Source organism: Amphiura filiformis, chromosome 11 (assembly GCF_039555335.1).
Source record: "Amphiura filiformis chromosome 11, Afil_fr2py, whole genome shotgun sequence".
In the NCBI taxonomy this organism is placed as follows: Eukaryota; Metazoa; Echinodermata; class Ophiuroidea; order Amphilepidida; family Amphiuridae; genus Amphiura; species Amphiura filiformis.
The window spans coordinates 36,794,099-36,819,530 of NC_092638.1; the positions used below are offsets into that span (position 1 = coordinate 36,794,099).

The 25,432-nt window shown below is 34.9% G+C and overlaps 1 protein-coding gene across 2 annotated transcripts in view; it reads right to left on the reverse strand.

The window, feature by feature from the left end:
* LOC140164801 (uncharacterized) overlaps positions 1-25,432 on the reverse strand; it is a 51,764-nt gene that overhangs the window by 10,192 nt on the left and 16,140 nt on the right. The window contains exons 2-8 of one of the 2 annotated variants that reach the window (XM_072188166.1): positions 21,079-21,450; positions 20,314-20,559; positions 7,390-7,521; positions 5,821-5,964; positions 2,486-2,614; positions 990-1,136; positions 399-716 (exon numbers count right to left, since the gene is read on the reverse strand). In XM_072188166.1, the coding sequence (XP_072044267.1) occupies positions 399-716; positions 990-1,136; positions 2,486-2,614; positions 5,821-5,964; positions 7,390-7,521; positions 20,314-20,559; positions 21,079-21,450 (1,488 nt within the window). The remainder of the gene's footprint in view (positions 1-398; positions 717-989; positions 1,137-2,485; positions 2,615-5,820; positions 5,965-7,389; positions 7,522-20,313; positions 20,560-21,078; positions 21,451-25,432) is intronic. The other variant, XM_072188168.1, reaches the window with a different exon arrangement.

Below are 25,432 nucleotides of genomic sequence, written 5' to 3' on the forward strand. Positions count from 1 at the left end.
AAGACACAATTAACCCCGTAATGATCATGACAATATTGTACCAACAAAAAGTTTTAATCTAGCCAGGCTAGCTAAACAGACATTGATATTTGCCTTATCAATGGAGGGGAGAACCAGCCATTTTGTGAATGCCAAGCATCCCTCTGGAACTAGTTTCGTTAGGAGCTGGTTGAAAATGGTGGATTACATTTCTCGCAGAATTTCTTAAAAAACGCCAATTTAATTATGTTAAACTTTTATATACTGTACACACAACTGTAAGGCTCTATTCAAAACTTTTGAAGACACCCATCGGAAGACTTTTGACATTTTAAACCCACTGACTACATAACCAGTATACATTGTTGTTTTTATATTGACTTTTTTCTTGAGTTTCTTGATCTTAGGGGTTGTCCTACCAGCGCAACCAGTAGTGGTGGATACATTCCTACTCCATGGCCCTTCAATTAGTTCTCCGTTTACATATTTAACTGCTGCTACAGCTAAATTGTACACAGTTTCTATGGATAAATCTGAGATGATTGCTGTCGAATCAGACGATTCCTGAGAGTTGTACGAAGTACCTATGTCATCTTCCTTCCAATAGAAGACCCTGTACTGATCAACAGGTCCAGTGCCATAGTCAATGGTTTGATTCCATTCATTCCAGGCAACCTTTACCGAGTTACTCATAGCGTCTACAATTACTTGGTCATTGTCGTAGAAATACGGTAATGCTTTTTGAAAAGAACATACGAAAGAGATTGGATGGTGAAAGAAATTTTAAACAAAATCCATGCTTTAAAAATCTGTCCCGAAATGTTGGTTCCTCAGTTCTAAATTAAAGCGTTGCGAGAATTTGTGAAGTTATATCTTGCAACGATAGCATTAAAGCACCATTTTCAGTTCGTGGATAATATCCGCAAATTGTCGGGTGTGCATGAAATATACAAGATATACAAGAAACATGTAACGAAATTAATACAAAATATGGTTATGTTGCGAGTTACCTTGTTGACAGTCGTTCCCGCCCCATCCGTAAGCGCATCTTCCATTGTTGCAAAAACCGGTAAGTTTATTACACCCATCTCTTCCATGACAATGGCATACAAATTCGCATTGTGCTCCAAAGTAGCCTTGACTGCATATATCCTCACCTTCGCAGCATATTGTCAAGCAAAACATATCATCAAGAATATTGTATTTTTACTATTTGTTATTATTCTACATATTTTTAACAAACATTCAAGAATAACGACACACATTACAAACAACTGCTTCTCAATCTTCACCACGTAACTCTCGAATCAAGTTTCGTAACCAACTTATACATTAATTGTAACTGTTACGAGTGTATTGTATAGACCTGTTGGTTGAAATACAGTACCGCACACCGACACCGCCTGGTTAATAATTACATTGTACAGCAGAAACACTAAAATCAATACCCGGGATCGATACACGTGAATGTGCTATGCACGATTTGATATTCAGACGATAAATCTTTGGATACTGGGGTAGAAAATGATGAATATCTCCTGTAACATTTTTATTCTAAAGAAGCCGATTTTGATGCTTGCACTTGAATATATGTATTGAAAGGATATGATAGTCGCTAGCTTGCGTATTGAGAAAGAACCGTGCGTCTTGAACTCAAAAACTGACAAAAATTCTGATTTTATATGTGCCGAACAAAAAAAAGACAACTGCCCTCATTCGTAAATACTCGGGTTACGGAAGATAGCGGATGATAGCGCAGCGTAGGCCAGTGGTGGAGGCATGCGCAGATGACGTCATGACGTATATCATGGTCACTGACATCTACAGAAGTCAGTCACCCGGCTACATTATTGTCAATAGCCTTAGTCGGATGTCCCTCGGCCCATTATGCGTCTCAAACAGGTCGGAACAAATGACCATACGTGGCTGTGGATTCAACCTACCATCATGGCGATTCCTGCCATGAAGATATCGGGGCGATGAGACTGTGTACCGTATATCAACTCTTATAATCACGAGGTAAAAAGATGACCGATCCTGTACGGCGAGTAAAATGGGACCATCCATCTTTCACATGGTATTATGTATACCATTAGATGGATTTATATCATTCGACTTATTGTAGATTTTTTCCCGAATATTGTATGCTCATTTGCCAGATAATTCACATTTAAAATAATTTACCCGCAACTTAATTGGCGAGTCTAAGAGGCCACGCACGAGAACAAGACACGCAGGCAAGTTGTCTCTTCCCTTCACGTGCACAACACGCGTACTATGTGACTACGGGCCTTTTTATCTAGGACCTTTCTGTTTTCGTTTTCGGTGTCAGATCTCATTGTTATTTTAGACTTACAGAAACCGAAAAGTCGTACCGTCACGCATAAGAGCCTTAGCTACCGTCTTACCGTTGAGAGCAAATTTGACTGCCAGTACAATACATTTTATTTATATATTGATTTAATCAGAAGAATGTGAAGGTTTATTATGCATATTTTTCTCTTACCCTGGCAGAAATTTTCATTGTAGCCAAAGTCACAATCATTAGATAAACACCCTATAGCTGCGTCACAGTTACTCAAATCACAATGGCATTGTCGATCGCAGTTTGCTCCATACCAACCAGCAGGACAAGCTGGAATTAGAAATCACATTATATTTTAATACATTCAGTAAGATAAGGATAATGAACTGAGTACAATGCATTAGTCAAGATAATCGCACGCGCCGTGGAGTTATTGCATTTAGCTCGAGAGCCGACAGGCTCGAGATTATCTTGACGAATGTATTTGCACGAGTACATTATCCGTCATATACTTTGAGTGTATTAAAACAATAGGCAATATTAATGGCTGCATTCATTATATTAGTTTGAATATTAGGTAAAATATCTTAAATTTTAAAAACACCGTCAGGTCATTGACCAGGTAACATTTACTAGTAACTGGTCAAGAAACTCAATCACTGTAGAAACTCAATCACTGCTATCAATGGTATCGATTGCGCCATACGTCATACTTTAGTAACTTATTCACGCATGGTTTGTAACCAATTGACTTTATGTTGTGATTATTTAATATCGTGGTTCCGAACACAGAGAGCACTGAAGCAGTTGACCTAGAAACAGTCGATTTTGACGTCCCACTACATGTAGTACTACAGTGAATGGAGATGAAAGAATAAACTTATATATCAATATCAACTGAACTTTATAGTTCTACAATTTGAACTTTAAAATCTACTAATATTGTTAAAACACACGACAGTGGAATTTGTTCGGTATTATTTAAAACATGATCATAATATTATGCGCTAGTGTGTGTTTCCTGGGCATGTTTATGTTATCTTCGATATAGGCCTACATGTAATTCCTTTGTAAAATGCTGAATATTTTGTAATGGTGTCATCTTGTATAATTATGGTCCACCTGCTTTTAGCCCTTTTTAATTAATAGAAGCTCAATTATTCTCATTTGATGTTGGATTTATTTGAGTTCATTAATCATAATTTATGGCAATGATAGTTGCAAAATAGAACAGTTTGTAACCTATGATTTACAAAGTGCGCATGAAAAAATACCATGCCCTATAACTATTTTAACACCACAGAATGTATATTCGTACTTTTTTGGTGGTATATATACCGAACATAGTTATATAAGTTATATAGTAATGTGAAAGTAGTATTTCTAGTATTTGCACGTATTATCTAAAATCTATTGTTTAGCGTGCGGGTTTTAGATAATGTATTGTTTAGCGAGCAGGTTTATATAAACCTGCACGCGAAGTATAGTTCGCGAAAATAATGCACCGGAGAAGAATACATAACGATGAATAGAAACGGGCACTAGAAGTATATGTTCAGATATTGTATCCATCCCACCTCTGAGGTCATATTTAATGGTTTGGGATCGCTAATATGTGACGTGTCATGTAAAAAGGAGACACTTTTGGACAGGATCGTAAATGGAGAAATAGCCAAAATCTGCCCGGGTGATTTTTTAACAATTTGAGTTTGTTGCGAATTTGTAATGTTATTAATGTTAAAAATATTGTCTGATAGTTTCAGACCGGAATATAACTGGAATCTTGTATTTTTGAGACATTTTTGAAGGTAATTCCTACTCTCAACATTGTCAATAATATTTTTAAAGGCCGATATCTCAATTTCCAATTTTATAATACCATAACTTAAGAACTCAATATCTTCGCTTAGGAATGTCCGATTTCATTGAGGAAAATGGCGTTGTGGAGCAAAATATCTCTGTATTTAACCCTAACCGCCTAAGGGCTTTTTGGCGACGGAAGGGAAAGAAGGAAAGAATAAAGAGAGAAAAGAAGGAAAGAAGTTGTTTGCTCTGGGTGGGATTCGAACCCAAGACACCTAGCATGCCAAGCACTCGGTCGGCGACACTTTGCTACGGGTCTTGGGCTTCGCTGGCCAGCGAAACCGTGCCTATTATCACTTAGAGCGATTGCGTCATCACACCACGTGGGATGCATGCACGAACAGCGCATATATCAAGTAGTATTTTGTAGTATTCAGGAGGGTTAGGGTTAAGATTATATAAAGACCTTAAAATTGATAACCTGCCCAAAAGTGTCTTCTTTTGACATGACACGTCACATATAAACTACCTCATATTTTGCTATTTACTTGGTGTAACTTCCCATTTAGTCTAATGATCAGTTGGTTTAATAATAAATTGACAGTGTTTTTGTCAAATACACATTCAATCAATGTTAACTAAAAAACTGAAAAGTAATAAATAAACAACTAGACACAAATAAATAATTGAATTACATTTAAGTATTTAACATTTAAGCACTAACTTTTATGTATTCAAATACATAACTAAATAACTAATTAAATGAATAAATTAAATGATTTTTAACTTTTAGGTACTAACTATGTATCAAAATACATATTAGTAATTGAATAACTATGGAAATGAATAAATAAAAATGATTATTATATAGTAGAATAATTTGTGCATCAGCAGTACAGGCTAATGTGATTCACAAAACAATACACTCATAACATCTGAATTACTTAACTTATAGAAATCATTGGAACACTGTTCTGAACTGAAATTACTTGATTCTCCGGTTGTGTACTTAAACCATCCGGCGGTTGCTACTCACATTCTTAAATTGTATTCATATAGCAATGACCTTCTGACAAACGGACGGAGACGCCGGTCAACCGCCGGTCGAGTTTTGATTTGATCCTAAAGCATATAATGCTAGCCTTGGTCAATAAATGAGGGCTATGAAGTCACTAAAAATGTTTCTTACAATTTGTGCGTGTTCCAAGTTATTTTCTGCATGTATTATGTGTGACGAAGCTCCAGCTCGATGTAGAGGACCATGGGCACAGAGTTGATAATATCAACGTTTAAACTACGTTGCAATTTCAACGGATGAAATGACAGTCGGATTTGAAAGTTTGCGTCAACAGGTCGATGCGAATGGTTTCAACTAACTGCAATTTTAATCTGATATCGACCAAATTTCAACCACATTTTAACCATATTTCGCTCCCATATCAACTACAGACAGAAGTGTTCATTTATAGTATAATATATAACATCCTATCAATTTTAGGTAGTACGTTTCTCCCAAGAGTCTACTTTATTTCTTACCAAAAAGAGATTGCACCGTTTATTTGTCTCCATTCAAAATACTGCTTGCAACTGTCCAGTTTCACACCTGGTCTTTTAAATGCCAGCCACTGCCTCCTAATTCACAAACGTGCGTTGCATTGATTGGTCAATGCAAATAATTTCAATAAGTATTATGCACGTTTTTAAATGATGTATTAAAATTAAATTAAACAAACCTAAAGTACAATCAAGCCCCATGTACCCTGCTGCACAGGAACAGCCAATGGGATCCGGACCGCAAATAAGAGCTGACCCACAGTTACCGCCTTTACTACTACAAAATAGAGAAGCAGAGGCTCCCCAGCGGTTGCTGTCTGTACCTAATAATTCAAATAAAAGGGAATACAAGGAACCAGTTTAGCCATGACTTTTGTAAATAATACTATCATCATTAGATAATTAGATTTTTAATAAAGTATTCCATTTTCTATTGAAACGAAAAATCTTAAATAAAGAAAAACATAGATATTTTGCCCTCTATATTTTGATTTTATCTTTTCCTGATAAAATGGAATGTTTAAAAAATGTACTCCTACATTTTTTAGGTTTGTTTATTATCTCTCATTAAAATAAAGAATTAGGTTTCTAACATGTTTCGTTGTGTGCTTGGACTCTTTAAAATGTCCTAAAATCCAACATGGCCGCCAATAAAATATGCAAATTGCGTAATTTAAGCATTTTTTGCTTTTATTCAACCCAAGTGTCCTTGACACCATATATGAAGTATCTAGCAGGTTTAATAAGAAAAAGTTGTTTTTGGTGCACACCTATTCCCAAAAAGTACATATTTAACATTCAAATAATGAGCAATCATCATTGTTTTCTAACTCCACTTAACAATGCTTAATATGTACCTAATAGTGACATGTATGTAATACAAAAAAGCGTCTAGTGAAATATTTGCATTATTTAACATGCACTTAACTATTCTGTTCTATTGAATAGATTCTCTTCATTATAGAGAAAATGCAAACGCAAATATATTTTTGATATAATTATAATTTATTGTAGATAATCAAGGTTTACTTTTAATACAATCAAAACATAGAACCTGAAACATGCGATAGACCTGCAATCGTCCAGAATATATAAATCTACATGTATGATAAAATGCAAAACGAAAGGTTTGGGACTTGCAATAACCTGATATTGTGCCGTCGTTAAAAATGCAGTTACGTTAACTGTCACAATATTTAAAATAACCAAAAAGAAACGACAGATCATACAGTCCCCTTGATATACTAGAGACATGTATTCACCAAAATATGAAGGTATCTAAATTATAGGACGATCGGCGATCTGTTCTAACCAATAGTGGGCTAAGCAAAAACCTGCATCCGCGCCTGAGGTGAAGTAGTGGATCCTCAAGAAATTTCAAAACATCGCTACTTGTCATGTGTAGAAATTGTGATATTCCAGTAGGGCCTAGCTTGCAGTAGTATACAGAGTGAAATATTTATAATTTAATAAATGATGAAACAGTTACACAATGTTGAGCTACAGTTTGACTAATAATGACATAACAGTCTGTCATCATTATAAATATCAGTAAGGCTTTGACCCATGCCCCAGACCCTTAATGCAGCCTAGCTCAAGCGGATATAGATTACCTGATCATCATTATCACTTCACAAGTTGATCACTGCTAGAAAATAAAAAGCCCTCCTTCCTTTTATAAAAGAGTACATGGGCAAGTTTTTTTTTGGGGGGGGGGATTTTGTCCTCAATAGTATTTTTTCCCTTACGTGTACCACAGAAGACACCAGCAAATCCAGGTTGGCATAAACACGTCCCGTCGTCAGCAGCACATATTCCTCCATTCCAACAAGTTGCACAGTTGCTGGAGCAGTCTGGACCGTACTTAGGACTTGGACATGCTGAATGAATATAAAAGTGATATACAAATAAATAATTTACGACATGACTTGGCTATATTGATCCAAAAACGAGCAATCCGCTGGTATTATCATAAAACGCAGGAATATCAAGGAATAAATAAGATTAACAATATAGGCATAAATTGAATTTTCTCCCAATAAGACGTCAAAAATGTCAGTTAATATTTAGCTATTATTTTTAACCACGTTTTTAATGTAATTGTTTTCGTGGCAAACATACCATACCCTTCTCGCCAATTTGTACCATTAAAATTACTGCAAATGGTGCAAAGAATACATAAATATATAGTACATAAAAGCCTTTTATCACTAGTTTTAGCTAGCCTTTACATTTTATACTAACCGTCGTCCGTCGTTTTATCTTTTCAGTTTCTGTTTCCGTATCCGTATCAGTTTTTGTAAGTCATTGTTATTCTGAAGTGGTAGTCTCCCAGGTGTGACCATTCTTTATTTTAGCCTTTTGTTAGTTACTGAAAATTTGAAGCTCGTGAATTTCAGTTTTCGTTTTGGTAAGTTATATTGATTTTTTAGATAAAACCTTGAGATGTGCGGTTGGGTGCTAATCGAGACAAAAGAAGAGTCTAAATTTTACGGTCCTAAATTCGCGGTAAATTATACGGCTTCAATTGACTTGTGTTTGGTCTATATGCACTTACGCCTAGACGTAAGTGGCTCGTAAAAATAATCTTGCATTGAAATATAACACTAACCATGTTGCCAAGTTATAGGCAAAAGTCTTTCATATTGGCGATTAAACGAGCGTCTGAATTAGTCAATTATCTCCCAATGAGGCGCGTACAAGTGGTGATTTGGTAATCATGTTTTATATTGAAATGCAATACAAAAGAATTGCATTGGAGCAAAGATAATGTATTCTATTCATTCGTACCAATGGCAAGCTAATCTGATAATTGGTTGGGCCTATATGTAAGGCTCGGGTTTATTTTAAGGGGACTCGGTCTTTTGTGCGTAATTATAGAGGGCCAGGGGATTCACTCTATCATTAAAAAAATATTTGAAGAAGTCAAAAAGCCCTAGGAATAAAAACTGTAGTGCAATTCACGCCAGATACAATTTCTTTATACGACAAAAATTTATTTTTGTAATCGATCAAAAAACAAACGTTTTATATCAATTTTAAATTTAGCCTGAATCCGTAAATATGGTACCTCTCGCCCTTTTTTAGGTCAAGGCTATTTTTACCATTATGCAGCGAACCATTGTTGAAGCTATTTCACATAAATGTACAAAACATTCTAGAGAAAGAATGAGGACATATAGTGTTGAAATATCTTTTGTTGATTTCGAATGATAATGTCATGAAGTCGTAAATTTTAAGGTCAAATTCCTAAAACCAAAACAAAACATTGCGACGCAGATAATTCCCGACTTACGCAATTTCATCATCACATCAGTGTCTTTATTATTTGTTTGAAACCTTTCCCAAACATAAAACGGCTAATCTATCTTTACAAAACGCGTCTTTTTTTAGTAAACAAAAGGCTAAAGATGGCATTATAAGATTTATCTTTTATCAATACACTCATCCGCTCAACTGCCACGGTGGCCGAGCGGTGAAGCGCTAGACGCGTAATCGAAGGAAGTTTAGAATCGCTGGTTCGAGTCCCAACGAAGCCTGTGGAAACTTTTTTTCTTCAAAATTCATGATCGCATTCCGAAATGAGTCACTTGTCGGTAAATCATGTATCGTATCCTTAAATGTTTATTTTTGCAGAGCTTATTTTCAGTCATGGATCATACTGATGAATTTCGCAAGGGAGGGGGATGGAGGGGGGGGGCGTGAGATACTTGAGACTGCATAGGGCCTGCACTTTGGCTCGTTTTTTGCAGGTTTACATGGTCCAATAATCACAAGATGACTGACATGTGGTAACAAAGGCAACAGTCACTGCTATTTGATTACTTCGCCTGTGATTGGCCATCACTGTGATACGATGGTCAAAAAACCAATAGATGACTGACATGTGGTAACAAAGGAACCAGTCACTGCAAGTTGATTAATTCCTGTATGACTGGCCATTCAATACATGCCTGTGATACACTATAGCCTTTTCAAAATGTAATCAAAGTAGAATACTTTGATGTAATACATGTTTGCTTGACTGCATTGACTATACCCGGGAACAATACACACAGTACATGTATATGCATTGGACCAGGGACTGTGTATGAAGGGACTCGAAACGGATTATAGATAGCTATTGTCAAGCTATTGTTATCAGGTTATCTTTTATGGCCTTCGATTACATGCGAGTTGCATCGAGGGCGTGATGTTTGTTTTCTTATTATTTACTCATGTTGCCCTATTCAAATATTTCTAAAGTTATGTCAAATAGAGTGCTTGCACGAATGGTCATTAGTTCAAATCATCCTCCAGACAAGCTCCATAAGATATGCTAATGCATGGAGTACAAAGATTTACTTTGATCATGGAAGAAAGAGATGAGAAGGAACCACAACGACTTCGATCGGCCAAGTTTTAATCCGCTTATCTATTGACGCATGAAAAGAAAAGCTATCAATGGTACTTACTTTCATGTATGATCCATTTACCGCGATCGATGCTTGGCAAAATCATTACTGGAAAAATTTATAACAAACCCATCCACGAACAAACAAACGCTACCCAGAAGTAAGATTATGGAATTTCACTGATGCTCTGAACATGTATAGTAGCTTTGTTTTGGGATCTACAGTCAAACTGTTTTCTTGATCGTGTTGTGTAGAAAATGTCCTATAAAACATCGAAAAGGTAATCAAAATCGGCCGTTTTTTTGCTGAGTTTCATCTTTAGCAAATAAGGTAAGATTTTGGTGACTTTTTCGATGAAAAATAGATGTAAAATGTTCTTAAATAATGCACAATGTTCCGGTTGAGTCCGGTACATAAAACCTGTTTAATTTAATAGTTTATATGTGTATAATCGTAACTAGCTAACTCGTTTCAGTGCCAAAGACTGCCAACTCTGAGAAAAAAGTCATCAAAGTTCGGAAAAATTGGGCAAAATGGAAGAAAAAGATGTAGGCCATCAATGACCGATGATCACGTCACCAGAGAAAATCCTATAGGGTGCTTGCACGGAAGGTCATTAGTTCAAATCATCCTTCACACACGCTCCAGAAGACATGCAAATACATGGAATACAATACCAATCACCTATTTAACGCGGGGTATTGATCAAAGTAAATCCTCATGAATAACAATGTCAACTAAATGTCGGTAAGGCTGAGTTCACATAGAAGTATACGGTATACGGTATTCGCTATACGAAATACGCTCATTCGATCAGGCTGAGTTCATATAGGAGTATACTATGTGAACTCAGCCTGGTCAAATGAGCGTATTTCGTATAGCTAATAGCGAGTATACATTTGTAGGTCAGTTTACCAATTTTCTTCGTCTAATCAAATGCTTGTAACTTTACTTCTTGAGGTCACATTGCATTGAATGAGGTGTCATAATGTGCAGAATTAGATAGTGGATCTATTACAAAAAAATGAATTTACCCACATATGGTTTAGTTTTAAAAATAGGACGGTATACGCTGCACTAAAATCGAGCACGCACGATTCCCACTATACTATCTATACGTAGGTATACGGCCTTTTCGAATAGCTTCGAATAGTGCCTTATGTGACCCGGTACTATGAAACTACCATGCCCGATTTAAGCTATACGCGTGCACCTGCAAAACGTACACCGTATACCCGAATAGTATACTTCTATGTGATCGTAGCCTTATGTGACCCGGTACTATGGAATTGCATTGCTCGATTTAAGCTATACGCGTGAAGGCTGTAAAACGTGCACCGTATACCCGAATAGTATACTTCTATGTGAACGCAGCCTAAAGGGAGTGGACAAAGTGAATGCGTTCGTTGTGGTTCCTTCTTATCTCTTTCTTCCATGCTTTGATCTATACCAGTTTACAGGTGATTGGTATTGTACTCCATGCATTTGCATATGTCTTCTGGAGCGTATCTGGAGGATGATTTGAACTTATGATCTTCCGTGCAAGCACCCTATTCAGTACGACAGCAACTTAGCTCACTTCCGGTAATTTTTACAGGCGTGACCTCTGCTGTTACGTAACGCAATGTTGAAAATCAGGTGGCAAATACGGTTTTTCAGAAAACATTAAAAAAATGGAATACACGAGTCGTTTCTCCCTTCATTTCTATATTGAGCCCATAGATAAGATATGAAACATGAGTATAAGGCAAAGAATAACGTGTAAAAGTTGAATTATTGTGGAAAAAATGAATGCTTTTGGTGCGCGAAGTAGCCTAAAAAATGAGAGAAAATGCATGTCACGATAACAAAAATGGTTATATCTACAGCTTTGTGGAAACGCCGGTGTAATGCTTTTCTGTTATGATAAACATTAATTAACCACAGCTTGTATTAAACTTTCAGCGAAAATGAGCGATGGAATAACCTAGTCGTAGGTTGAAAAGTTGCGTTCTTTGAGTCCTCGTGTCGTAAGCGCACGTTGCAAGTGTCACGATGCTTCACGAAATGGATCCCAGCCGGCGCTGTCTATTATACATGTTATATTGATTAATATAGCAATTAAAAACGTCTATTGTTATATATTTTATAAATACAAAATACTCTATTGTGTAACAAAATATTGTAGTCGTCAAAGAAGGTAGTATCATCTCATTTAACTGAAGTACAAGCAGTTTTGAAAAGATTGTTGTTGAGTGAGATCCTTGAACATGTTGAACGAGAAATAAGATAGCAAAAGAATACCCTTTGCCCGAACAAGTTGCGATGGCTTGTGGACAGAGCGAAGGTGTGCAGTGCGGAAGGTTGTGAGCTCGATTCCCGTGTTATTTTATCGATTATGTGGAATTTTTCAGTTCGTTTTTCTTTTCTTTTTTCCTTTCCTTTTTTCTTTAATAATATAGGCCTAATGAATGTCAGCTTGAAGGCCCACTTTTTTCATGATTTATGTCAGTTCAGTTCAGTTCAGTTTTATTTTCATCTCAACACACATACATATAAATAACACGATATAGAAAAAAACATTTTGTAATAAATTAGTAACAATGCAAAGCCAAATAATTTACAATTGAGATACCAATATTAATATTACAAAATAATATTCTAATAATGTGGTATGAGAGATGTGGATGCCACAGAAACGCATGTTTAAGCCTAATCCTACATTCGAGTTCATATCTTTTTTACAAAAAATGCATTTAAGTTCAGTAGCTTTCAATATGAAATAATCAAATAAAGCATGTCAAACTTAAGTAATTTTTAAAAGTTCAAGAATATATATATAGGCCTATCAAATAAAGGAACGTCAACACAGATTTTCACGATTTTTAATTGGACTAGACCCTCCCCTATCGGCAACATATTTTATGAGCTTTTATGCATACATATTAAATCATGAGATGCACGAATTTCAAACCTAATATTTTGGCATATTTGTAATTTTTACACAATGTCCAACTCGGATTTCACCTAATTGAATCAGCCAAGTTCGTTGTCTAGATAGAGCAACTAACTTTGATGTCTTGAGACTAATCCCCCATAAAACACCACAGTTAAGCGGTCAAGATATTAAGTGTTTTCTTTTCATTTTTATCTCGCTACTTCTGCTTCAAATGTAACGTGAAAACCTTCCTGACAGTTATTTAGTAATATTATAAATATTGTTATAATTTTTGGAATAACAAAACTTCAAATTTGCCCGAAATCGTATATTATGGCTTTAATAAAATATGAAAACTAGGATTTAAAAATATGAGTTAAAATCAAATCGAAAATCAAAGAGAGGTGCTTGCGGGGTTCGAACCAAGATCGAACTTCCAAATACATGTATTTACCACTAAGCCATACCAGAGATATGATTAATTCGGTGACAATAATAGCAATGTTATTCTCACTCAGTGGCTCACTCGTGTATTCTATTTCTGGAATGAATTAACTGACTTTTAAAATTGTTTGAACGTCGCGTTGGGAGTATTATTTTCAAGTTAAATAACCAACAATGGACAATTGACAATGAAAGTTTCTTTGCAGGAAAAACATCGCCCGTACAATATATGGCGTGACAGTAGTCACGCACAAAGATAAACATTTCAACATGTTCAATATGCGACTAGAAATATAGGCCTACCCCAACCTAAAGTGATGAAATTTTCAGGCAAGCTAACTTTAGTTATTCTATAACATGACACCCATTTTTGATTCCGGCGCTTTTTCTTGCTGGATGATATGAACATTTTTGTGTTCGTGACATGCAATTTTTCTTATTTTCCGAGCTACTTTGGACATGTTCAAGCTTCTTTTTTCCCATTTAATTCAACTTTTACACGTTATTTGTTGCTTTACACAAATGAATACATGAATCTAAAACCCACCCAAGTCCATGGGAAGTGATTTTGAGAAAAAACCCTGTGTATCATTTTAATTCCTTCAGTTAGATTTACCTGGTCAATATGGTAAGTTGTACGTGCAAATGGGTGGGTTAAACTGTATTAGGTATGACGATTAGCATTTCAGGGACTTCGTGGGGTTCATTTTAAATTCTGGACTTGGGTGGTTTTTTGAATCATATACAAAGACAATAATGTTGGAATGATATTACCACTAGTAAGATAATACAAAATAAAGCACACAGTTAAGTATAATATTGATAAGCATTCTGCCATGTAATATAAACCACACACTTTCCTTGATTAAACCCATTTTTTTTCAAAAGTCACTCTCCAGCAATGAAGATGTTACAAGTGGACTTTTATACATACTGGATTTCAATCAATGTGTTACAAGACTTAAATCATGGACTTGGGTTGATTCTTTCATACATGCTATTTTTCACATGCTCAATAGACACAGAGGATGAATTTGAGTTGTTCTTTCAAACATATGACAGGCCTATGTATAGCAACACTTTCCCATGCTTAACTCAATTTGGCTAAAGTATGGACTTGGGTGGCTTTTGTATTCATATATTCAAATGTTTGATATCTTATCTGTGGTCAGGGTACATAAATGGAGCAATATACGACCCGTGTCTTCCATTTCTGGAGCTATTTTGATAAAAAGCGTTTGCCGGCTAAAATGTCAACATTGTGTTACGTAACCCGTGTTCACCAACCCGTATAAATTTTCTGTCGAACAAAAGAGGTCACAAAGTTGCTGTCGTACTGTAGAAAGGTCTGACGCATAACAAACTATACATTTTTTTTTCCTCATGACCATACGAGTATTTTGATATATTACTTGGCATAGTTGGAGCACTCTGAAAATTTGACCCCATGTGACCTTGATTGACCCCTCCCCGGAATGCCCGGAAGTTTCAGGAGGTCAAGTAGAACCATGTACTTCTTTTGTCCAATTTGCCATCAAGATTTCAAACGGAAACAGTTCAGACCCAGAGCACGATCATGTCAGAAATTTATATTTTGTTCTTGGCATTGACGTAGCGTCATAGGGGCATGGGTGGGGGGGGGGGCACGTGCCCGCACCCCCAATCGATTGCAAAATTTTAAAAATCCCAAAGCAAAATTGCCAAAAAATGGCTTGTGCCCCCCAATCAGACCCGGTGCGCTCCCCCCCCCCCCCAATCATGGTCGGTGCCCCCAATCAGATGGCCCACGCTACGCCACTGGTTCTGGGACTGATTATTCGGACTACGATCAACGTATTATTCATGCTTGCTCAACTGAGGATAATTTGTAAACCAACCACCCGCATGGGACAATGGGTGGAAGCCGTTTCCAGTCCCTTCAACACAGTCCCTGGCATACGTATAGGCCCATAGTAAATTTGTCTGCTTTATCTGTTTTGTGCTGTTTAAGCAAATAGTTAAACATAATTTCCATAAAATGTAAGCTTTTACTGTCAGATATGTCCCCCTTTAATTTTTTAACCGAACAAGTGAGGTAAAGCAAAGAAAATTGGAATTTACTACTAGCGCCAATGAATGTTATACGGTACGATCCCTTGTGTGTGTGGGGGGGGGTGTGCGTACGTGTGTCCTGCACGCGTATTTTTTCTGCAACTATAACGGGACGCAATACGATACCGGTATGTTATAAGAATCAAACTTACAAGAAAGATGGCTCTTGTCAAATCCTACAATTCTGTCAGAGAAAATATGCATATTTGCATTAAATTTTTAATTAATTGACATAATTGATTAATTAATAAATATTTTATTTAATGATTTACCATAATTCCAAACATGTCAAACAATATGTCAAATTAAAGCTAATGCAATACTTTATATATTGGTCAGAGCACATTTTGCAGAATGCATTTAGTATTTTAGTTACATGATTCCAAACATTCTATTCCAATTTTTTGCTATACACGCATAGAAGCTGTACTTTTAAAATCCGCACCTAATCAATAATTTCACTCCATTATCAAAGTACTGTGCTCTCTGTAGCATTATGGAGTGACCAGGTCCTAGAGTGTGATGGTTTTGTAGCAGATGACAGTGCTCATTCAAGCCTGTCAAGGTCAGTTAGTAGCCACTTGCTGAATGGATGGCCATTATCAGCTGCCAATCACAGTAGAGGTTTGATAACATTTTGTTAAAAACCCAAATGTGATATAAGGACAAAGCTGTGCATGTTGGTACTTAATTGTTTGGATTCTTATGTTGAAATTCCCTTGTATTAGTATTTTTATGTGTAGTGTATATTGTTCATAAATTATATAGCTTTTAAATTTTAGGCATTTTTGCTCTGTTGCACTGTACCATTATGGAATTAGAGCAAATCAATTACCGACACAAGCAGGTATACAGTGTATTATTTTATTTTTATTTCGTATCTCAGGAGCATCTAGCTCACTTGGAAAGGCATCAGAATTTGGTACACTAGCGCTTCGAACTTTAAATCGGAAGGTGGTGAGTTCGAGCCTCATCACGGTCACATTAATTTTATAAACCAAATATTAGTTTTTCTTTTATTGTTTCTTTTCTTTGACTTTTTTTTCTTGTTTTATTTAATTTTTTTCTTTATTTTTCTTTTATTCATATTGCCAGGGTAAGGAGAGGAGGGTACTAATGGCCCATTCAGTGGTTTTTTCATCCGGACGATCGTAAAAATCATCAAAATTCAGATTTTGTACTAGACTGCGGAACTCAGTCTTCAATGATATAGTCAGTAATAATCTTTTTGTCATTATATGACTATCATCATTTGACGACTGAGTTCTTATGATACATCATCCGAAGAGCAGTTTCAGACAATTGCTTGGGATTGTTGGGGCAGAGGTTATCTTTTGAATTCTTTCATGACCACTGAAGCAGAGTCAAACCTGTCAAGGACACTCGGCGTGAATTGAACTGACCATGTCACTCGCAACACAAGAATTTCAAAGGTCATAAAACATCAATTTGGTATCTTCTGCTAGTGGTTCAGCCGAAAGCCGAGTAGGCCTATTTAAGACAAAAATAATGCATTTACGTGAATCTGTAATTTATATACTGACAGTATATATAAATTAGCTACATGTATTTGAATGGGGCATCAACTTCGTCGATACTGCCGTTTTCTTGGGTTTTTTGCCAATTTTTTTCATTAAAAAAATTTATGAAAGTAACAATTTGATTTTTTTCACACTTTCGCTGGGATCACTGAATGGGGCTTTGCAACGCAATATATTCAAAACTTGTATTCACCTACTGTTATAGCATTAATCCGATTATTACACAACTTCGCCAGCGTATTCAAGACATCCAATGCAAATAATCACCTAGATTATGACGTATCATACTGTAAATATGGCGGAGTACTCAAATTCATTCAACAAAACCATGATTACAAGCTATTGCAATCTACCGCGACAGCTCGTCTCACACACATAACAAATGCACTATACGATCAAATAGGTTGACGACAACGTTTGATTGAATGCACTGCATTGCGCCATGATTACGGTGAATAATGAAGGACACCGGTTCAAATCCTTTGTATGGAGCCAATCAATAATTTCACGCACATCCTCTATTATTGCCCAATTATTGCCCGGGATGATTGCACACTGTAAAAGAGCTATTGTTATAATGTTTGATGAAATCGTGTTTAACTATTTGCTTAAGAACGGCACAATGCAGACAAAGCAGACAGATTTACTACATGTGGTACATGTACATATAGGGAATGTGTGCGAGTATTACCTAATCATAATAGGGGCGTATCCAAAAATGAATTCACACCCCTTTCAAATGTCGAGCCAAAGTGCAGGCCCTATGGAACAAGTGAGAGTGGGAGGGGTGAGGAAAAAACATAGGAGATGGAGAGACTGAAAGACTAGAAAGAGAAGAACTCGAGAGGAGAGAGTAGGGACCGCGAAGGGAGTGGGGGACTGATCGGGGGGGGGCAGGAGGAAGCAAAATAGGAAGATAGACATTGATACGAGGGAAGGGCGACACTGTGGCCATGCACAAGTGCATTGGGGTTCGACAGGCTCATAAGCGGACCTTTTGTGATTTAAGGGCTTATTTTCAACGTTTTTACAGAAAAAAGTGGACTTTGTCATTCAGATTGGCATGCATTTTGTCAAATTAATGTAGATCAATTTACCAATGTTCAAGACTTGAGGGCGCTAGACCATTAAAAACACTGGTGTTAACATAACCTTTTCTCTCCCGGTTTTATTGACATAGGCATTCGCCTCTATTGAAATAAGCTGATTGGTACTTCAAAGTTAACAATGAAGTTAGATTACAGTAAACTTACTGAATCCCTTGCGTTTTCGTATCTGAACAAAAGACGTACGGAAACTGAAAAGATAAAATGACCCTAAGACATCGTCGAGAGCGCAGTCCCTGTTCGCACCAAATTTCAAAAGATTTAGATTTGCTAAACAGTGTGCTTAAGGTGGTACTACACCCCCAGATAAATTTAGTGACTAATTTTGAATTTTTCTCAAAAAATAACTGTATAAAATATATGTATATTATAGGGCCAAGGAATCCAACTACTTCACTGAAATTTCAATGATTCTAGACAAGTGGTTCATTATATATACGTTAAGAAATGAGGTACATTCTAGATAGCGGTACCTCATTTCTTAACATAAATAACATACCGCTTGTCTTGAGTCACTAAAATTCCAGTGTATTAACTGGATTCCTTGCCCCTATAATATACATAACTTTTGTTACCAGTGTGTTATTATTTTTGAGAAAAATGCAAAAATCCCAAAATGCGGTTCGTTTTCTATTTATTTATTTATTTCACAATATTTCAACAGGGTAACCTGCTCAATAAAAATTGATTTTCAGCAGGGCCCTGCTAACGTATAAAATACAATTTTACATGTTAAAAGAAAATAAGTATTTACATAAACATATAATCCATCCATAAAACCATGATTAAGAGACACGTTGACGTAAAAGACATAAAAGATATGTATATACATTATTGAATATTTGATTTTAAAAAACATTAGAAACTTCATAAGAATTACATAAGAATATAAATATTGACATAAACATATAATCGAACCACAATATTTCAACAGGGTAACCTGCTCGATAAAAATTGATTTTCAGCAGGGCCCTGCTTAACGTATAAAACACAGTTTTACATGTTAAAAGAAAATAAGTATTTACATAAACATATAATCCATCCATAAAACCATAATATTAAGAGACATGCTGATGTAAAAGACATAAAAGATATATATATACATAATAGGATAATTGATAAAAAAAACCATTAGAAAATACATAAAAAATATACATTGATATGCTAAAAAACCTATTGCAATTGTAAACATAATTTAAGAATGCAGAGCAAGATGATGACTCATAAATGGCAAGATACATTAACATAATTTCAGATCTTTTTTAAAAGCTGTTTTAAAAGAAGAGAATGATTTTGCATCTCGGATATCCTTTGAAATAAGATTCCATGTGATACATTCTTGATATTGAAACGTACTTTTACCATAATAAATATTAAAACTAGGCTTGTAAAGATTTCCTGCTTTGCTTGTTCGTGTATGGATAGAACTAACTTCATGAAATGTTATATATTATATAAAATTCGACTACGAATATCCATGAAGCCTAAAGTCATTAACATATCTTTGATGTGTGTACGGAATGGCATACATAAAATAATTCTCATGTCAGTATTCCGGAGTTTTTGAAGCATATTTCCGTACAACTACTCCAGACAACCATTCCATAATCAAAGTGAGGAAGTACCAATGTGTTATAAATCGTGATAAGGGAACTCTTTGGTACAAATGGCTTAATTCTCCTCATGATACCAAGACCATTACATACCGTTCGGCAAGCGTTGTTAACATGATCATTCCATTTTAAGTGACTGTAATTTGTGCACAAAAAATTCATGGTTAACCATGTCAAATGCTTTGCTGAGATCAACAAAAACAGCACCAACATAATTTCCATTATCTATTTCCATGTTTCACTTATCAATTGTTTTAATAAGAGCTGTGCATGTAGAGTGGTGTTTTCTGAAACCAGATTGAGCAGTAACATATTTATACAGTTGCTTATGAACGAGCTTTTCCAAAATCTTTGAACAAACCGGAAGAATGGAGATGGGCCTATAATTTGAAAAATGATCATCTTTATTACCACTCTTGAAAATTCTACATATAACCTTTTTGGGACACTATGTATAACGCCGTAGTCAGTAGCTGTCAGTTGCTTTAATATTAATATTATATTATCACTCTTATGAAATTGAGAAAATTTGCGTGGATTGTCAAAACTATCATAACAAAACCTACCTCTGACAATAAGTCTCATGATAGCGTGTTCTCCCATTTCTCTTTTACCTTCCTCAAAGCATTCATAGATCCCGGCATCTGCCAGCCGTATGTTGTCTTTTGTCACCTCAGTGTGGTCATTCCAATCTGTGATTACGTCACCGTTATTGTGAACCCAGCGTAGATTGTAAACAGTTGATATCACAGTGAATGTTACAGATTCACCAATACCGATGGTCGTTGTATACTGGTTTGGTGTTATTTTTGCTATGATACAATTTTAAAAATAATTTGTAAACTAGACAATCTACAAAACTGCGTATACATAATGCCTTGTTCTGAAAAATGAATGTCAGCATGACCGTTATCCCATTATTATCAATTTTCTTTCTGCCAACTGTGTAAATAGTGTATCTTGTACTAGTATTTGTTATTTTGTTGCCATTTTGTCTGTTTGAGGTGCACAAATCAGCTCGTATGGGTTCTGACAAAATACAAAGCAGTACAGCTAATAATTGACAATGAAAGAATTTACGCCACTGCATCATTATTTTATATTTTTATTTATGTGGGCAGTGGTCATTCTTTAATTCATCTTACGGAAGCAAATCAGTATTCCGATTCAAGCAAGGCATATGAATGAAAAACTTCTTGGTTTAAAAGTATAACGAAAGAAAACACATACTCTGTAATTTTCGTCCATGTGGTAAGCCTATTTGATCTATAAGGTATAAAATGGATAGGTCTGTTGGTCATTAAAAATTAGCATAAAGTTTGTTATCTTACCATTTTCAGACATCTTGATTATTGGAATTGTAACACGGTTTGAGTTGTATTTTGTTGTGGCATAAAACACTCCAATACGATCGAGGCTGCTTGAACGGGGAAACTTTACGTACGTCTGTATCCAGTTGTAAGAACTGCTACGAAAACCAATTCCCGTACCGACTGGTAAACCAGACCCTTGTGGAACACTGTCTCCATCACCAGGATTCTCATATCCTTGTCCCACCTCGCCTGTACCAGTGTTGCTGGTTCTACCGATCTTAATAAAATCTGCACTTTGTCTATTCCATGACAGGTAGGCTCTGTACTCTTCACTCGAGTCTGCACCAACAAGAGGACTGGTGTTAAAAAGCGTCACATCTACCTTGTATTCTGAAAAGAAAACCCACTCACTTAGTAGAAGTAAGTAAATACTTTCATGAGGCTATATGTCATAAACATCAAAGAGTCCATGAAATCCCTCCAAAATGACAATAACGATTACCAAAAGATTCAACCTTGCTGATAAATTCATTGCAAAAATTAGACATTAAACTTTGATAATTCATGTTGCACAAAAATAATACGAATAATACTGTGATGTCTTCGGAAAAGTATAGAGGCGTACAGAACTGATTCTTATCATTTTGAGACACCCTGTATGACAATGTCCAATCTTCCGCCCATGTTAGTCATGTTGAACCGTATTTTGCAGACTTGAACTGATAGGAGGATTGGTCCGATCAACATCCCCGTGGGGAGGGGGACTCACATACAGAGCTCCATTGGAATTGATAAGGTTTTCGCGAGAAGTCCTGGTGTTTCTTTTGAAGTAATGTTTGCGCCACAAACGTCAAACCCAACGTGTGAAGTGTAAAATCGGTAAAGAAATGTCATTAGATATGGACCGAAACAACCTCATCCGCCTTTTGTCTCCATCAAATGGAGATTTTAGTATCAGTGGAAAACCTGTATTTTGACCAGAGACCTTGCAAAACTTTAGGGGGCTGAAAGATGTTTAGTTCGGATTTTATATTTGCAAGCCTTCTGTGTCAGAAGTGGGTTAACCTATTGATTATTCATACCGTATTCTACGGGACATCCAAATGCACATTGGCACTCACATCAAAATACAATGAACAAACATGGGAATGAAATACCGGTATGAAACTTCATGGTTGGGAATGGTGTACAAATGACTTTGTACATAGACTGATATTAGATTTTATACAAGTGACTTTGTATTTAGACTGATATTAGACTTTGTACAAGTGACTTTGTACATAGACTGATATTAGATGTTGTACAAGTGACTTCGTACATATACTGATATTACATTTTATACAAATGATTTTGTACATATAATGATATTAGACTTTGTACAAGTGACTTTGTACATAGACTGATATTACATTTTATACAAATGATTTTGTACATATAATGATATTAGACTTTGTACAAGTGACTTTGTACATAGACTGATATTAGACTTTGTACAAGTGACTTTGTGCATAGACTGATATTAGACTTTGTATATAGACTAACATAGACTGTTATTAGACTTTGTACAAGTGACTTTGTATATAGACTGATATTAGACTTTGTACAAGTGACTTTGTATATAGACTGATATTAGACTTTGTACAAGTGACGTTGTACAAAGACTGAAATTAAACTTTGTACAAGTGACTTTGTACATATACTGATATTACATTTTATACAAATGATTTTGTACATAGACTGATATTAGATTTTGTACAAGTGACTTTGTACATAGACTGAAATTAAACTTTGTACAAGTGACTTCGTACATATACTGATATTACATTTTATACAAATGATTTTGTACATAGACTGATATTAGACTTTGTACAAGTGACTTTGTACATAGACTGATATTAAACTTTGTACAAGTGACTTTGTATATAGACTAATATTAAACTTTGTACAAGTGACTTTGTACATAGACTGATATTAGACTTTGTATATAGACTAACATGGACTGTTATTAGACTTTGTACAAATGACTTTGCATAATAGACTAACATTAAACTTTGTACAAGTGACTTTGTACATACTAATATTAAACTTTGTACAAGTGACTTTTGCAAAGAAATAAAAATTAAAAAAATAAATTTAAAAAAGAAGAAGAATAAAGCTCAAAGGCCTTTATCAATCGTTATTTTAAAAGTAAAAAAGTAAAAAAATCCTACCTACCTACCCTAATCTTTTTATGTTACTCCAATCAAATAATTTTAGGCCTGATATCAAATTTTATACAGTTTGTACAACTACTAATATTAGACTTTGTACAAGTGACTTTGTACATAGACTGATATTAGATTTTGTACAAGTGATTTTGTACATGGACTGATATTAAACTTTGTACAAGTGACTTTGTACAAAGACTGATATTAGACTTTGTACAAGTGACTTTGTACATAAACTGATATTAGATTTTGTACAAGTGACTTTGTACATAGACTAATATTAGACTTTGTACAAGTGACTTTATACATAGACTGATATTAGACTTTGTACAAGTGACTTTGTACATATACTGATATTACATTTTATACAAATGATTTTGTACATAGACTGATATTAGATTTTGTACAAGTGACTTTGTACATAGACTGAAATTAAACTTTGTACAAGTGACTTCGTACATATACTGATATTACATTTTATACAAATGATTTTGTACATAGACTGATATTAGACTTGTACAAGTGACTTTGTACATAGACTGATATTAAACTTTGTACAAGTGACTTTGTATATAGACTAATATTAAACTTTGTACAAGTGACTTTGTACATAGACTGATATTAGACTTTGTATATAGACTAACATGGACTGTTATTAGACTTTGTACAAGTGACTTTGTACATACTAATATTAAACTTTGTACAAGTGACTTTTGCAAAGAAATAAAAATTCAAAAATAAATTCAAAAAAGAAGAAGAATAAAGCTCCAAGGCCTTCATCAAACGTTATTTTAAAAGTAAAAAAGTAAAAAAATCCTACCTACCTACCCTAATCTTTTTATGTTACTCCAATCAAATAATTTTAGGCCTGATATCAAATTTTATACAGTTTGTACAACTACTAATATTAGACTTTGTACAAGTGACTTTGTACATAGACTGATATTAGATTTTATACAAGTGATTTTGTACATGGACTGATATTAAACTTTGTACAAGTGACTTTGTACAAAGACTGATATTAGACTTTGTACAAGTGACTTTGTACATAAACTGATATTAGATTTTGTACAAGTGACTTTGTACATAGACTAATATTAGACTTTGTACAAGTGACTTTGTACATAGACTGAAATTAAACTTTGTACAAGTGACTTTGTACATAGACTGATATTAAACTTTGTACAAGTGACTTTGTACATAGACTAATATTAAACTTTGTACAAGTGACTTTCTACATAGACTAATATTAAACTTTGTACAAGTGACTTTGTACATAGACTGATATTAGACTTTGTATATAGACTAACATGGACTGATATTAGACTTTGTACAAGTGACTTTGTATATAGACTAACATTAAACTTTGTTCAAGTGACTTTGTTCATATACTAATATTAAACTTTGTACTAGTGACTTTGTACATAGACTGATATTAGACTTTGTACAAGTGACTTTGTACATATATACTTGTACATAGACTAACATTAAACTTTGTACAAAGACTGATATTACATTTTATACAAATGATTTTGTACAAGTGACTTTGTATATAGACTGATATTAGACTTTGTACAAGTGACTTTGTACATAGACTGATATTAGACTTTGTACGAGTGACTTTGTATATAGACTGATATTAGACTTTGTACAAGTGACTTTGTATATAGACTGATATTAGACTTTGTACAAGTGACTTTGTACATAGACTGATATTAGACTTTGTACAAGTGACTTTGTACATAGACTGATATTAGACTTTGTACAAGTGACTTTGTACATATACTGATATTAGACTTTGTACAAGTGACTTTGTACATAAACTGATATTAGACAATAAATTTGTACAAGTGACTTCGTACATATACTGATATTACATTTTATACAAATGATTTTGTACATATAATGATATTAGACTTTGTACAAGTGACTTTGTACATAGACTGATATTAGACTTTGTACAAGTGACTTTGTACATAGACTGATATTACATTTTATACAAATGATTTTGTACATATAATGATATTAGACTTTGTACAAGTGACTTTGTACATAGACTGATATTAGACTTTGTACAAGTGACTTTGTATATAGACTGATATTAGACTTTGTACAAGTGACTTTGTACATAGACTGATATTAGACTTTGTATATAGACTAACATG